At 39.5% G+C, this 13,832-nt stretch overlaps 1 protein-coding gene across 7 annotated transcripts; it reads left to right on the top strand.

Moving 5' to 3' along the window:
- The first annotated feature begins 1,721 nt into the window (after positions 1-1,721).
- On the top strand, positions 1,722-13,286 carry LOC102306398 (heterogeneous nuclear ribonucleoprotein C). Of its 7 annotated transcripts, none has more exons than XM_042221997.1 (10): positions 1,722-1,933; positions 4,768-4,876; positions 6,414-6,682; positions 8,013-8,085; positions 8,279-8,335; positions 8,425-8,457; positions 8,585-8,754; positions 9,245-9,358; positions 9,654-9,817; positions 12,665-13,286. In XM_042221997.1, the coding sequence occupies exons 2-10, from the start codon at positions 4,872-4,874 to the stop codon at positions 12,767-12,769; spliced, it is 990 nt and encodes a 329-aa protein (XP_042077931.1). In that variant the 5' UTR covers positions 1,722-1,933; positions 4,768-4,871; the 3' UTR covers positions 12,770-13,286. The 7 variants fall into 7 exon arrangements, with proteins under 7 accessions (XP_042077931.1, XP_042077932.1, XP_042077930.1 ...); XM_042221996.1 differs by having other exon boundaries at positions 1,725-1,933; positions 4,706-4,876; positions 9,651-9,817; XM_042221995.1 differs by having other exon boundaries at positions 1,725-2,554; positions 9,651-9,817.
- Positions 13,287-13,832: the final 546 nt, after the last annotated feature.

Genomic DNA, 13,832 nt, shown 5'->3' with positions numbered 1-13,832 from the left:
TATATATATATATATATATATATATATATGACACTTACTGTTTGCAAGGTATAGCAAGAGGTGTTACTTCCTTTTCAAGACTTACAAGCCAAAAAAGGTCTAGCAAAAACAGCATACAAGCTAAAAGATTTGGTTGATACACCTCCTCGGTTTGCCTCTACTTTTTTTCTTTGTTTAAGACGTTGAAAAAAATTGTTGCACAGCACCTGTACACTAGGTGTCCTCAGTGAGCTTTCTGTGTCTGTGTATAACAACGGTGGGCAACTTCAGACCTCGAAGGCTGGTGTCCTGCAGGTTTTAAATGTGTCCTTGAACCAACCCAGCTGATTTAAACTGCTAAATGCCCCCCTCAACATGTCCTGACGTTCTCTAGAGGCTGGTAATGAACTGCTTATGTGATTCAGGTGGGTTGACCCAGGGTGAGATCTAAATCCTGCGGGAGAAACCGGCACTCGGGGCCTGGAGTTGCCCACACCTGGTGTATAACCTGACTTTCTTTGTTTCAGGCCTCGTGTCTACACAGCTGTCGCTTTTCTCCACTCACTCTTGTATATGTAAATAAGAAGAGTGGTCAGGTCAATATAACTAATCTTCCACGTTTCCATTTGGGTGTGTTTTCTTTTATTTAAAAAAATAAGTCCATATTATTCAGTTCAAAAGAGCCTTTTCACTAATCTCCTAAACCTTTTCTTTTCAACTAACATCACTTTATTAGTTGTGTACCTTCTATTAAGCTCTATTAATTAGCACATTTTGTTTTTAATGTCTACACTTTAATGTGCTGGGTTGAAAGGAGTAAAAAGAATATAGGAGCAGATGTACTACACTTTATAACTAAAGAGTTGCAACCTGCTTGTCCGGTTCTTGAAACATCCCAATAATTATAATCAGTTGTGGTGTTTTTCTAAGCTTATCTGTAATTATCTAAATGTACGCAGAGCTTCTTTGTGGTACATTCTTTCTTCTTGGTAGCAGAGCCTTCATCTGATTAAAAAAAATGTTCACCCTCTAAACAGGTAAATCTCTTAATCTGTGCCAAATACTTGTTAAACTCACATTCATCTTTTTATAAATAACAACACTGTCATCTCCTGGCCGGCTGTGGTAATAAACCAGAGGCCTATTGCTATTAGATAAATGTAAGTAAACGGCCCGTTAGACAAATGCGAGAGGCTGTTGAATTAGAAAAGAACTTTATTAAGTCAGAGTTAATCACAGTTACAAAGATGATTCATACTGGTCTAATTGTTAGCCAATGTTTAAAAATAAAAACCACTGAATGTGTTTTCACAGCAAGATAAGCAAAAGTTACTAAACACTGTTCTAACATAAATATCTTGTTTAATATATATTTATCAAATATATATTAACCATAAGTTATCAAATATACATTTAATTTATCACATAATCTTTAAAAAGGTGAAAAGAGAAATTAACATAATAAAAATAAACGTTTTAAATAATTCATTTTTTAACTAGAGGAAAAAAACTAGAAAATTTCTTTGTTATTTTGAATTTTAAAAATTTACTCTTTTGGGTCAAAAAGGGTTTCGTTTGTTTTGTTAAAGGAAGAACTAAAGAAAAATAAACGTATTTAAAGAGTCCTAGTTTTTGGAGATTTTATTCTGAAAAGAGTGCGTAGTGATTTCTCCAAGAAAGAGGGTGAGTATGTTTTATATGTTTAGTTGGAGTGAGAGTGGCGGGGTGCTTCAAATGATGTACCAGTTACCGATTCCGGCCTCCTCGAATTGCACCGCAACAAAAAACAAGCGTCTCCTTCAATGACCGCGCCACCACCGTCTCTATGCGTTAGCTCGGCGGCTAGAAGAAAGCTAGCTAAGGGGGCTGAACCGGGTCTGCTCCAAAAGGACAACCTAAGTAACAAATTGACAGGTTTTACCGAAAGCAAGACATTTTGTTCGTAAAGGTCGTGGTGAGTATTTTGTTCCCAGACATTTTTCATTTTTCCTTCCTTTTTCTTTTCTTTTTGGATTTTTTTCTACGATGCTTTTTGGACAGGACGTAATGTGCTGGCTAGCGAGGTAGCTGGCTTAGCGGCCTCGGAGATGCTCATCCCCTCCAAAAAAAAGAGCACAAACGCTGGTTGTGGTTTTTAGAAAACACGACGCTTTGGATGCCTCTTAGCAACAGTCTCGTCCACTTTTTTGCAAGTTTGTGTAGCTGTATTTTTTGTAGTGTTTATTGTGAAGACTTTTCTTTTACGGGACTTGCTGGTTTTTGGCACGCTTTTCAGCCAGCTGGCCAGCTAACATTAGCATGTTAATAACCGCGGCAGCAGCAGCATCCTGATGATTGATTACACGTTATCGACTTCAGATTTGTCAGAATTTTGCAGGTTTTGGTTTTTGCAAGACAAAGAGGAACTGGTCTGATGGCTGTATACTTTTTTTTTCATGCTTTTTAATTGTTGGTTGGCTAACGTTAGCCATGCTAGCCGGCTTTGATCCCGGAGGCCAGTCAGGGCCTGTGTTTCACTCTGAGGCCTGCTGAAGGCGCTGTCGGGGTCCAAGCGGGTGTGTTGTGGATGGTTTAGGTAATTTTTGATTATCCCTAGACTTTGCTTTTTTTGCTTCGGCTTTGGGTTTTTTTCTGCCCCCTATGGAGTAGTTTTTTTTTCCTCGTGTTTTTTTCCCCCCTCCCCCTCCCATGATGAAGAGTGATTTTTATTTTTATTTTTCTTCTTGAGTTTGAACGGTTTGGAGTGCCATTGGCTTAAGTTTTTACATAACGTTACTAATACACATTTGATTAATTAAACATTTCATCTGAACCAGTATTATGGTTGTGTATATGTGTATCAAAAGCAATCCACGCCCTCACATTCACTCCATTTACCCTTTTTATGAGAAAACACAAAGCTTATGGAAAATAAATTTAAACATCACTATTATACAATACTGCGCACAAGTCTCAAACCGCCACTCATTTCTTTATTTCGTGCCAATAATTTATTGAAATGTGTAAATATATAAATTAAAATATGATGTGTATAAATAAAAAAACAAATACAAAAACGTTTTGTAAATTTCAGTTGTTTGGTATGACCACCCTTACCTTTTAACATGGCCTGAGTTCGCTCATGAAAGTTTTCTTGGAATTTCTTTTAAGGAGCTTTCAGGAGTAGTTCTCCGGACTTCTTTAAGACATTCCCAGAGCCTCTGCAGTGTTTTTATAAATGGCTGTATGCATCACTGTTGTACCTCCTTTGTGGTTAGATTTAAACCAAAAATTTGAGATTTTGATTAATTACTTCAGAAGACCTGTTGCCCCTGGTTTTCAGTCCAGATTTTGTGTAAGTTGGCAAACCTCAGACATTTCCCATCCTTAAACATAGCTTCTCTCTTCTTACACAGACCATTTTTGATAAGGTTTCAGTGAGCACTACATGGATAACCTCTGAGATCCAGTTTCAAGTTTTTACTGGATTCTTTTTATATATATCTAATTTAAGGATATGATTTTCAGATACTGTTCATTTGCTGTAGATTGTAGTTTTTGTAGGCCAGCCACTACTATTTTTGCCCTCATGTCTAGTTTAATGATGCACTACACACCATACGGAGATAGGTCAGGTTTACACTTAATAGTTCTTTGGGAATCACCTGATTGGTGCAAAATAAACTACATTATCCTTTACATTTTCCATAGATTTGCTAAGTTTTCTGTTACTTGAGTTAGGTTCCTTTCCTATGCTTTTGATTTATAAGCCTGGGTTAAGTGGTTTCATAAAGACACAAACAAACATACAAAAAATCCTCTGGAAATGAGTGTAAAAGCTGCCAGTGTCCAGGGAACAACTCTGAAAGACCTTCAGAGATCCTGGGGAACTATTGGTCAAGACTTCTTGGAGGCAAAATATAAAGACATCAGGGGTGGCTCGAGACTTTTCCACAGTACTGTTTGTTATGGCAAAAGCACATTTACACTCTTGATTTCATAATCTCTGAATTTGGTGATTATTAGTAATAATAATGAAATCTCTGGTTACCCTTAAAGCTTCTCTAAATATAATTTTCCCTTTAATTTCCCCCTGCTGCTGATGTAATTCCCAGTTCCAGAGTTTTTATTATAACACTACTTGTGTTTAACAGATTATATACTATATATTTTTGGCTGACCTTTGTATTGTGTCCCTTCACATACGCACCCCCGTGAGTACTAATAAATGGATCTGCCCATATTTGGACTAATAACCTTAGCTTAGATAAATTCCAAATTTTAATATTTCACTGATATGTAAATACCCTGCTCTTCTAGTTTTTACAAGCGGTTCCATCTAAGTCATTGTGAACTTTGTGTGTCAGTAATCAGCATTAATTTGTGGTTTGTCTAGGAAATGAAAATAAAAGCAAACGTAGCACAGTGTTTTGAAATTCATCCAGCTTTGCTAAACTTGTTGGCATCTCGGCTGCATCTAGAAATGCAAACAAATGTCTAAGCTACTACACCCATATTTCTTCACACACTAGCAAAGCATATGCGGGCTAAGCCAGTGCACTTTCTGTCGATTGATTGCAGTCCCAGGTTTCAATTTGTGTCTGGTTCTGTTCTGTATTCTCACACTTCACCCAGCCTTAGACATTGCAGTAGGTATACATGCATTAGGCTCTACCTGTAGTCTCATACTGGCTAGCTGTCTAACTGTATTTGCCTCATCACTGACTCTTGCACACACTCCAAACAGGTAAGGCTTCGTACAAGATAACCCTGCTCAGCTTGACCGAGGTGTGTTTTCTGTCACCTCAGTATAAGTCGCCAGGGGCGAAGGTGAAGGTCGAGACACCAGCCCAAACTGAACCCAGCCCACAGTCTCAAACATCAGGCAGACGACAGCCCTGCACACAGACGCAATGGAGTGAGTGATGATGAATGAAAACCCCCTCTTCTGTCAGCCAGAGGGTTAATGTTAATGCCACGTAACTGTTTTTATGTTTACTGCCCCTCTCCAGACTTTACACACACTGGGCAATGGGCTTCACACACTTGCTTATATAGTTTACTTAAAATGTTGATTACATATATTCAGTGAGGATTGGGCAGCATTACAGTGCTACAAGAAGCTGTATTTGTATCTACAGCTAAAGCTCTACACCTGTACTGCAGGTTATTAGTTCATTGAAATGAGTCTGGCATAGCTGGGGCTCCATTAACAGGTAAATGAATTATATTAATGGCGAGTGATAGTTTTTGTTTTGTTTTTTTCTAGTTTCTTTTATTCAAAATCGTGCATTTTAGTTAAATATTTGTTTTACTTTTCTGAAGAAACGCACACCCCTTATTTAATGTATTATGAAAGCACTGACAGGCATACCATAAAATTCAGAAGGAAGAAGGAACAAAGTTGTCATTTTGTTGTTGTTGTCTTTGTGATTATTATGTTTTATTACTCAACCCAGAGCCCCAAGCACTTCAGGCATTAGAATTAGAGATTTCTGGTATGAAACAAATGTCACTACTTCCCATGGGTCTAGCTTTCTGTCATGGGTGTGTGGTTGGAGGTGTTGACTGTAAGTTTTGTGAAGAGGAAGTTTAGTTGCTAAATGTAAATGTTATTGTGAAAATATTTTGCATTAAACCATACAAGATAAACGATAAGCAAAGTCCTTTTAAATTTGATTATGCAGATTTGCAGTTGTCAGATGTTTGTTTGCATGTTTTACAATTTGCTTTTAAACTTTTTTCTTTTTTTTTTTGTGACATGAAAATTATACGACAGAACTACGTAAAAGTACTAAAACAAATGCTCCTTTGAAAATGATTTAAATGTCTGCTACAGTTAGATTTAGTCCATTGTGAACTTTTTACTTTATAATTTATTTTAGGTGATAAATAACAGGCTTCTCAGTTAGAATGAGCCTTTAGTGGGCACCTAAGCAGGAGGCATACTGCTTACTTTAAAGGCAAAGAGTGGATTTTGGCTTACTTGACAGAAAACAGGGTTTTCTAGCCATTAGATAACAATGTTGTTTGTTAATAAATTAAACCCAGATATTTTGATCAAGATTTGTCTTTGGCTATGCCTAAAAGCCCTTAAGAGGACAATTTGTTTTATATCCAGGAAATCACAGTTGAAGAATCACGTGGTTCGTGGTCTTAGTGCTTGACTTTGTTTCCATCAGTTTGGATTTCTTTTAGATGAAGAGGAAATGATGCAGCTTTTAAATATTAAGTACATGGAAGCTGGTTGGAATCTAATCAGTTTCAAATTTGTAGAATAAGAAAAAATTTTGTAGAAAAATGCAGGTAACCAAACTTAATTTCTCAGGAAATCCTGATGAGTCCTTGACACTTTGCTTTGTGACTCGGCAAACGCAGGATCCATTCAAAGGGTCAGATATTTCTCATCCTGCTACTAAATCGGCTGCATATGTGTCTGTGTGTCTTCCTGACAGTCGTTCACCCACCTCCTCCAGCCTGATGAGCGCCAGCAACGTCACCAACAAGACCGACCCACGCTCCCTCAATTCGCGGGTCTTTATTGGCAACCTCAACACGCTGCTGGTCACCAAGGCAGATGTCGAGGCCATCTTCTCTAAATACGGCAAGATCGTAGGCTGCTCTGTCCACAAGGGCTATGCCTTTGTGCAGTACGCCAATGAGAGGAACGCCCGAGCCGCTGTCGCCGGGGAGGATGGGAGAATGATTGTTGGACAAGTGCTTGGTGAGGGCTCAGTCTCTGAATTTTCATTTAAAAGGATTTTGCTCTTTATTATAGTCTTATTTAACTAAAATAAACTGAACTTCTGAGCTCATTGTTTGAACCTTCTTAGTTTGTTACCACTTTGAACAGTCACTGTTTGTTTGCTGGGGCTGATAAGTGATAAGTTTTTCCCCCACCCTTCTTGACGCAACCTCAAAGACATTTGTGTCTCCTGAGATCAAAGCAGGGATCTTTTGCTTGTTAGGCTTCCTGGTTAGACCCTGGGAGGAGCTAAGATTTAGTCTCATTTGTTTTTACTCAGAAAACTTATGTTGTTAGGCAGGAATCTTAATATGTCCATCTGCCGCCATAAAATATACACACATTTCCCAGTTTAAAAGTTTAACTGCTGGGTGTAAGAGGTTTCTCACTGAGAAGTGAAAAAGTCTACACGCAGTGCAGACTCTGGTGCGTGAGAGCTGGATCACAATTTGCTTTCAGACTAGTCGTCTGTATGCATCCAGTCATTCTGCTGCTCCACAACACTGCGTAATCCATTTGTTGTTTCGTGTGAACAAGTGTGAATGTTTAGGTATAATTTGCTTATTTTAAACAAATGATTTTCAAACATTTCTGCTTAAATGTGCATGTGAATTCATTTTCTCGCTACCTGAGAAGATGAGCTGAAATACAGGTTAATGAGGGTCCCTTGGCTGTGAGAATGAAACTGAGAGATGACTCGTAAGACTCACTCAGTGACAGTAACAATGAAGTCTGATAGTGATAGATTACAATACTCAAGGGATGCAAGAGTGTAATTGCTTTACACATTGTCTCACTGCTCTGAAAAGAAATGAAGGAACTAGACAAGTAAAGTACTTTGATGTTTCTAATTGTATTTCTTCATTTAATCTCCTTTTAAAATGTTTCCAGTGGTAACAGCCGTAGGCACGAGCAAGCCTGAAGTACATTTGAGGAAAAATGTAACATAAAATCCATTTTGTGTTAATTTTGACTCATTTTGACTTGTCAAAAGAAACACCAAACTTCTCACTCACAAATGTGTGCCATTATTATTTGTAAAAGAGAAAGCAGGGAAGTATGTAGTGCCAGCAGCACTATTGTCAACTACAGTACAAAAATATTTATAAATATATTTAATGTTTATATAATATTTAATAAAAGTGTATTCACAGCAAACCTCTAGTAAAAAAAAATTAAACCTTCATCAAACCTGCTATTTTCTGAAGAGAGACTCGTGGCATTGTTAAAAACTTCTAAAGCATTGGTTTCAAGTTATTTGTCCTCTCAATGGGTTTGTGCATTAATGTATAATGTAACTGTCTGGCAGACATCAACCTGGCTGGAGAACCCAAACCGCACAGATCAAAAAGCACCAAACGCTCCGCTGGAGACATGTACAGGTAAGTTTCAGCTGCAAACCTGAACAGAAAGCCAGAAATGCCCCCATCACTGTTCTTGATGAGGGCATAAGGGACTTTTGATTTGGCACTAAAGGAAAAACTTGATGTAGTTAGAGAAAAGAAAGAATGCAGTGATACCAGCAAGTCTTCATATTTTTCAACACAAGCTTTCTGTTCTTTTGTTCTTCCACAGCAGCAGCAGCAGCTCCTTTGACCTCGATTATGATTTTCAGAGAGATTATTATGACAGGTGAGTAGATCCCTGACGATGGATGAGTGCTTTACACTCACGCACAGTGCAAATCTTTGTTGTTTGTTCATGCTTTGTTGTTTGTTCAGCAGTTCATGCTTGAAGATGTCACTCAAAAATGGGTATGAATGTTATTTGATTAGAAAAAGCAGTAATGCTTCACTTCTACCACTGCTCTGTTCTCACATTCAGCACAGAGTATGTTTATTCATTTTTAAAAAAAATTTAAAACCTCTTGTTTGATAACAGAATGTACTCGTACCCGTCCCGTGTCCCTGCTCCTCCTCCCCCATTGTCACGGGCTGTGATCCCGTCGAAACGTCCGCGGGTCAGCCTTAGTGGAGGAAGCAGCCGGCGGACCAAAAGCAGCTTTTCCTCTTCATCCAAGAGCAGTCAAAGGACTTCCTCATCCAGAACAAGTGAGTCGGCTACCTGGTCCATGCAGCTGTCTGGAACTTCAGCACAACAGTATATTATCCTAAATTCGATCAGTTTCACTGAATACCAAACTGTTGTTGTTGGTGCTGTTATCATCATCAACATCCTGCATAAATCTGCTTTTGTAAAGATTTACAGAGAGTTATTCAGTCAGGCCTACAGACTGGGCAGTGACTGTATGGCCACACAATAACTAACACATGATGCACCAGCACAACCATAAGTACCGGCAGCAATATCGGCCACTTACAAAGGTCTAAATACATTTAATTAGCATCTGGCTTATCAGACTTATTGCTGGCAATACAAACCAAACCCACTGTGTTGTACATTTTCCTAATTACTTTAAACATTGGGCCAAATAATAATCTTTCAGTAACCTTATACACGTCCTTTGATACGGGGGGCAACTGTCAAAATGTACCCTCGTTGTAGAATAAGGCTTTCTAACTCCCCACCCCCATTCCACAGTGAAAGTGGATGAGCTACAGACCATCAAGAGAGAGTTGACGCAGATCAAAAGCAAAGTGGATGACCTCCTGGAGAGCCTGGAGCGTATGGAGAGGGACCATAGCAAGAAGTCAGGTAGGAGGGACACGGCATGTTTTAATGGGGAGTGCTGAGTGAGGTAAAACTCAGCAATAAATGCCTCCGTGTTTAACCAGATGGCCTGTAAATGAAAACCTACAGTACAAAATGATCTCACACATTCTTTTCTCACAGCTGTAATACAGCCTTAATGGCCTGCTTTTGTTGAAAATGAAGTATAACAGCCTCTAAAGAGTTCTAGCTTTTATTATATTTTTTCCCAGAGTAGCCTTTAAGTTCATTTAATAGAACAGATAACGGGTCATGAATGTACCTTTGTGTTTGGCAGAAGGTAAGAGTATGAAACCAGAGCCAGGAGAGGTGACTTCACCTCCACACCCAAGCAACAAGAAGGATGACAGTTTGAAGAGGGAGAGGGACAACCAGGATATGAATGACTCTGATGAAGAAGAGGACGACGAGGAAGAGGAGGGAGACCTGCTGGAGGAAGAGGAGGTGAGGTTTGCAAATGGTATTCAGAGGGAAAGGAATAAATGAATATGGGTTTTTTTAGGGGGACTTTTTATTCAAATTCAAATTTCAAATCCAGCACTGGACAGACCTGCTATGTGCATCATGTGGTATCAAGCATCAGACACGTTTGGGATGGGTGAGGGTGGCTGAGTGCGTATCTGTGTCAGTGTACATGCGTGTGTGTATCCGGTGTCCTTTCAACCAGTTAAGCGAAAGTCAGCAGTCCGCAGCCTACGCAGGTGGCCTTGGAAGGATATGTGCGCAGAGACCCACAACAGTCTGATTATCAGGGAGAAGATTTTGTTGTTTTCAGCCAGCTGGCCTGATGGGCCTTCTAGCGACATGAGAAGCCAGATGAGAGAAATGATGTTTTGGTTTAGTGCGAACGAGCTGCCTCCAATGCTACAGCCTGTCTAAATGTCCTTCACTGGTCACCAGGTCTGTCAATTTCCCGCTAAGCTTCTCCAAGATCTTATCCATGTGGCATTCAATAAGGACAGTCTGAGTACTCACAGCCCGCCCCATCGCTTCGATCATAGCAGCCAGCCTTGTGGGGTTTTGAACAGCTCTAACCGCTTTCTTCAGTCTTCGATAAGCCAGCTCCGATCGGCAAGAACCCTGTTATTATGGTTCTGAATAGGTAGAAATCTTCTATGTCCTCGATCGACAGTCCCGGGAATCCCAGGCACACGACGCGCCACTTCTACCACCCATCCAGCAGGTCCCTCCAGGACATTCGGGCTCTCCTTAACCCAGGCTTGTGTTCAGGGGCCAGTGGATCAAATCCATATTCTTTAGGTTTTAGAGAACAAGACTGAGAGACTCTCTGGGATAAAGTTAGACAAGATTACACAAGGGCATAAGAAGCCAAGCAGGAAGAGATGCGTCTGCCTCCATCGGAGCCGACAGCAAATTTTATTTGTAAGAAGAAAGAACTTCATGTTTCAGATTTTCTCAAACTGCTGACATGTGAAGTCATTTTCTGAGAAATTTTATGGCATCGGGTTTTATTCATTCATTCCTCATTACCTTAAAACTGGAATTCATGTGATTTAAGTCCGCTAAGCTACAGTGAGTGCTCACTTGATCCAACTCAAGTCTGTCCCCTTCGCCCTCCGAGTTAATGGTTCCATGTGCCATCATGCCTAAGTATCTCTCAAATGGAAGCTTAGGAAAACCAAGTTTTAAATCTCTCTTAATATTCTAAGGAGCTTGGAAAGAAAAGTGACTGGACTTAAGTTGCTTGAAGACATTTTGCCTCTCATCCGAGAAGCGTCTTCAGTTCTAGGGTCAAATAGTGGAGAGTCCCAGATCCACCATTCAACCCTAGAACTGAAGACGCTTCTCGGATGAGAGGCAAAATGTCTTCAAGCAACTTAAGTCCAGTCACTTTTCTTTCCAAGCTCCTTAGACTACGATGACCTGGATGACTGAGAGCCTTCAGACTCTCTCAATATTAGCGACTGCTACAATATATACTGCTCTTAAAAAGAAATATTAAGAAAATGTCAATCATTTATTGTATTGTGCCTACTGTTTCCGTTTCAGCCAGAAGTTTTCAACATTTCTAAAATGATCCCGATCAATAAGATTTTTCTTCTTTTTCTCACTACAAGTTATAACAAAAATAGTAATTTATGAAGCAACTGTCACCTAGTGCCACATACAAAAGTTGTGTAAATGTGTGTGGATGTTTTTGTTCCATATCGTACACAAAAGTGCTTTTTCCTGTTTACAAATCTGCACAAAAGGTTGCTCTGACTGAAATACAACTATTAGCTTATCTCCGACTTTTATTGCTGTCCTTGTTAAAACCCATGCAATCTGAATCTGGTGTCTAGACTGAACAGAAAAGCGATGAGATTTTTCGTCAGGTGCATCTTTGCAGCATTGATGCCACCTGTCCTTGTGCTAATTTTAGTATAGTTTCCATGTTTTTCCCAAGGATAGCTGCGTAGTCCACCCCAACTTGTGAGGCACACCCAGTCATTTTCCATTATCGGTCTGAAATGAGAGTCCACTCAGTTCAGAAGTGCATCGAAGGTTACTCCTAGTAGGTCTTCAGGGGGTTAAATAGGGTTTCACAGTTATTCGATTTAAAATTTTAAATGAGAAGCTATGTAACTGGCAATTCATAAAAAGCTGTAGTTAGTCTACACTGTGCACAAAACGTCTCAGGTTTGAGACATTGATTTTCTAAATCTTTGCCTGCTTTCTTGTGCTTTTCATCAATTAGAAGCGACCCAAGACAGCTACACACACCCAGTAACTACACACACTTAGATTAGTGTTTGATTAATGTGGTTGCAGTTAGTTTCTATGTGCATCCCTTCATGTCACGTGGCAGTGCAGTGATAGAATTTATTATACTCCCCAGTTCACTAAAAGCCAATCAAATTGGAATTGGAATTTCTGTCAGAAAAATCAGTGGCACCCCTTAACAAAACACACTGCTATACAGTTGTTTTAAATGGGGGAACTATTCAGACGCCCAAACTAGTTTTTGTACTGTGCTGTACTTGTAGAAGGCCACAGTCATGTGACTTCCAGAGGAACTGTTTAGAGGAACCACTTGTGCATTTGCTTCCTTCTCAGTCCCAGATGCTGCTTGATGATGCTTTGTCACCAGTGTTAATTTCTGCTTACGGTGTTTATGCTTTCTTGATGTGCTAATTTCAACCTCACCTGCTGCTTTAATTACTACCCCTTTAGATCAACAAAACAATGCAGTGGATAAACTTCATGACTTTTTTTCAGATTTATTTAAATTAGTTTTTTGAAATATCCGAATATGATTTATTTTTTCATCACTTATTAAATTGTCTGCAGGTGAAAAGTCAAGAGAGGGATGAGGAGGAAGAGGAAGAGGAGGAAGGCGAGCACGTGGAAGCAGACGATGATGGTGACAGCGTGAATGGAGACGAAGACTCGTAGGCACAGATGACAGCCCCGCATGCGGTGTAGTCGCAGCTTCCAGAAGGACATCGGACTCCTATTTTAACTCTAATATTGTAGATATAGGAAAAAAAACAAAACGTACACACACGCACATAAACACACGCATAAGCATGGTGCACACACTCTGTCATAATGTCCCTAAAGGAGATTTTTGTTTGCGTATCTTGCCCGTCATCCGGTACCCCCTATTTACAGGAACTAGTTGTAGGTTTGGGTTTGTTTTTGTTTTTTTTACAGCGTCGTTACTTGTCTTCAAGAGAAGGCACGAGTGTGGACTGGTGATGTTCTCAGAGACGACAGCTCGACGGACATGTCTTAATGTGAGGGCGAAAATTTCTGTTTAAAAAAACCAAACAAACGTTTTTAGCTTCAGTGTGTTTTGTTTTTCTCATCAGTGAATTAGTTTGGCCTTGTCTGTCTGTATGTTACTGTCAGTTTTTATACTATTCAGTTAAACTGTAAAGGAATAAATTGCAATAAAATATTGAATTTGCTTTTGTGTTTTGTTTGGCTCGACATGGATCTTTTGTATTGACACTACAGAGATGTTCCTTATCTGGCTTCACTTGATTCAGATGTCATGATTTCCATTTACATGGTTATCACTTCAGTAAGTAACCCAGGGTTTCCTGGTGTAGTCAGAAGCATTTTCAGCATATTTTCAAAGGGAAGAGGGAACTAAAGTAGAAAAACATGAAGTTGAAAACCAAAGTTAAAGCATCAGTGTGAGTGTGGGGGATTGGAAAAAGGTTATACAGTTTTTTTAGCTCTCTGAATGCACAATAAGTTGAAGCAGGCATGCTGCAGAAGAACAAATCATGTGCAACTCCTGGAAACTGAGGCTATGATTAAAAACTGATCTGAGAAAACTGGACAACAGGAGATGGGGGGGAAACATTGCCAGTTTTTGTTTGGGCTGCTACATTCTGACTATAGGGTCAGAATGTGATTATTCCGGCAGGATAGTGTGTGTGTGTGTGTGTGTGTGTAACAAAGAAACCAGATGAGATCAAGTGCTCAAGTTCACAGTATTCAAATG

Source organism: Haplochromis burtoni, unplaced genomic scaffold, assembly GCF_018398535.1.
Source record: "Haplochromis burtoni strain Fernald_Lab_line unplaced genomic scaffold, NCSU_Asbu1 Contig_78, whole genome shotgun sequence".
NCBI classification, from domain to species: Eukaryota; Metazoa; Chordata; class Actinopteri; order Cichliformes; family Cichlidae; genus Haplochromis; species Haplochromis burtoni.
The sequence above is the reverse complement of the archived record's forward strand: the minus strand, read 5'-3'. Positions and strand labels throughout refer to the sequence as shown.

What these genes read in the sequence shown, in the direction of transcription:
- LOC102306398 (XM_042221996.1), top strand. An exon ending in AAGATGTCACTCAAAAATGG is followed by an intron (nt 8,458 to 8,584) that starts GTATGAATGTTA and finishes GTTTGATAACAG; the next exon opens with AATGTACTCGTACCCGTCCC. An exon ending in ACCTGCTGGAGGAAGAGGAG is followed by an intron (nt 9,818 to 12,664) that starts GTGAGGTTTGCA and finishes AATTGTCTGCAG; the next exon opens with GTGAAAAGTCAAGAGAGGGA.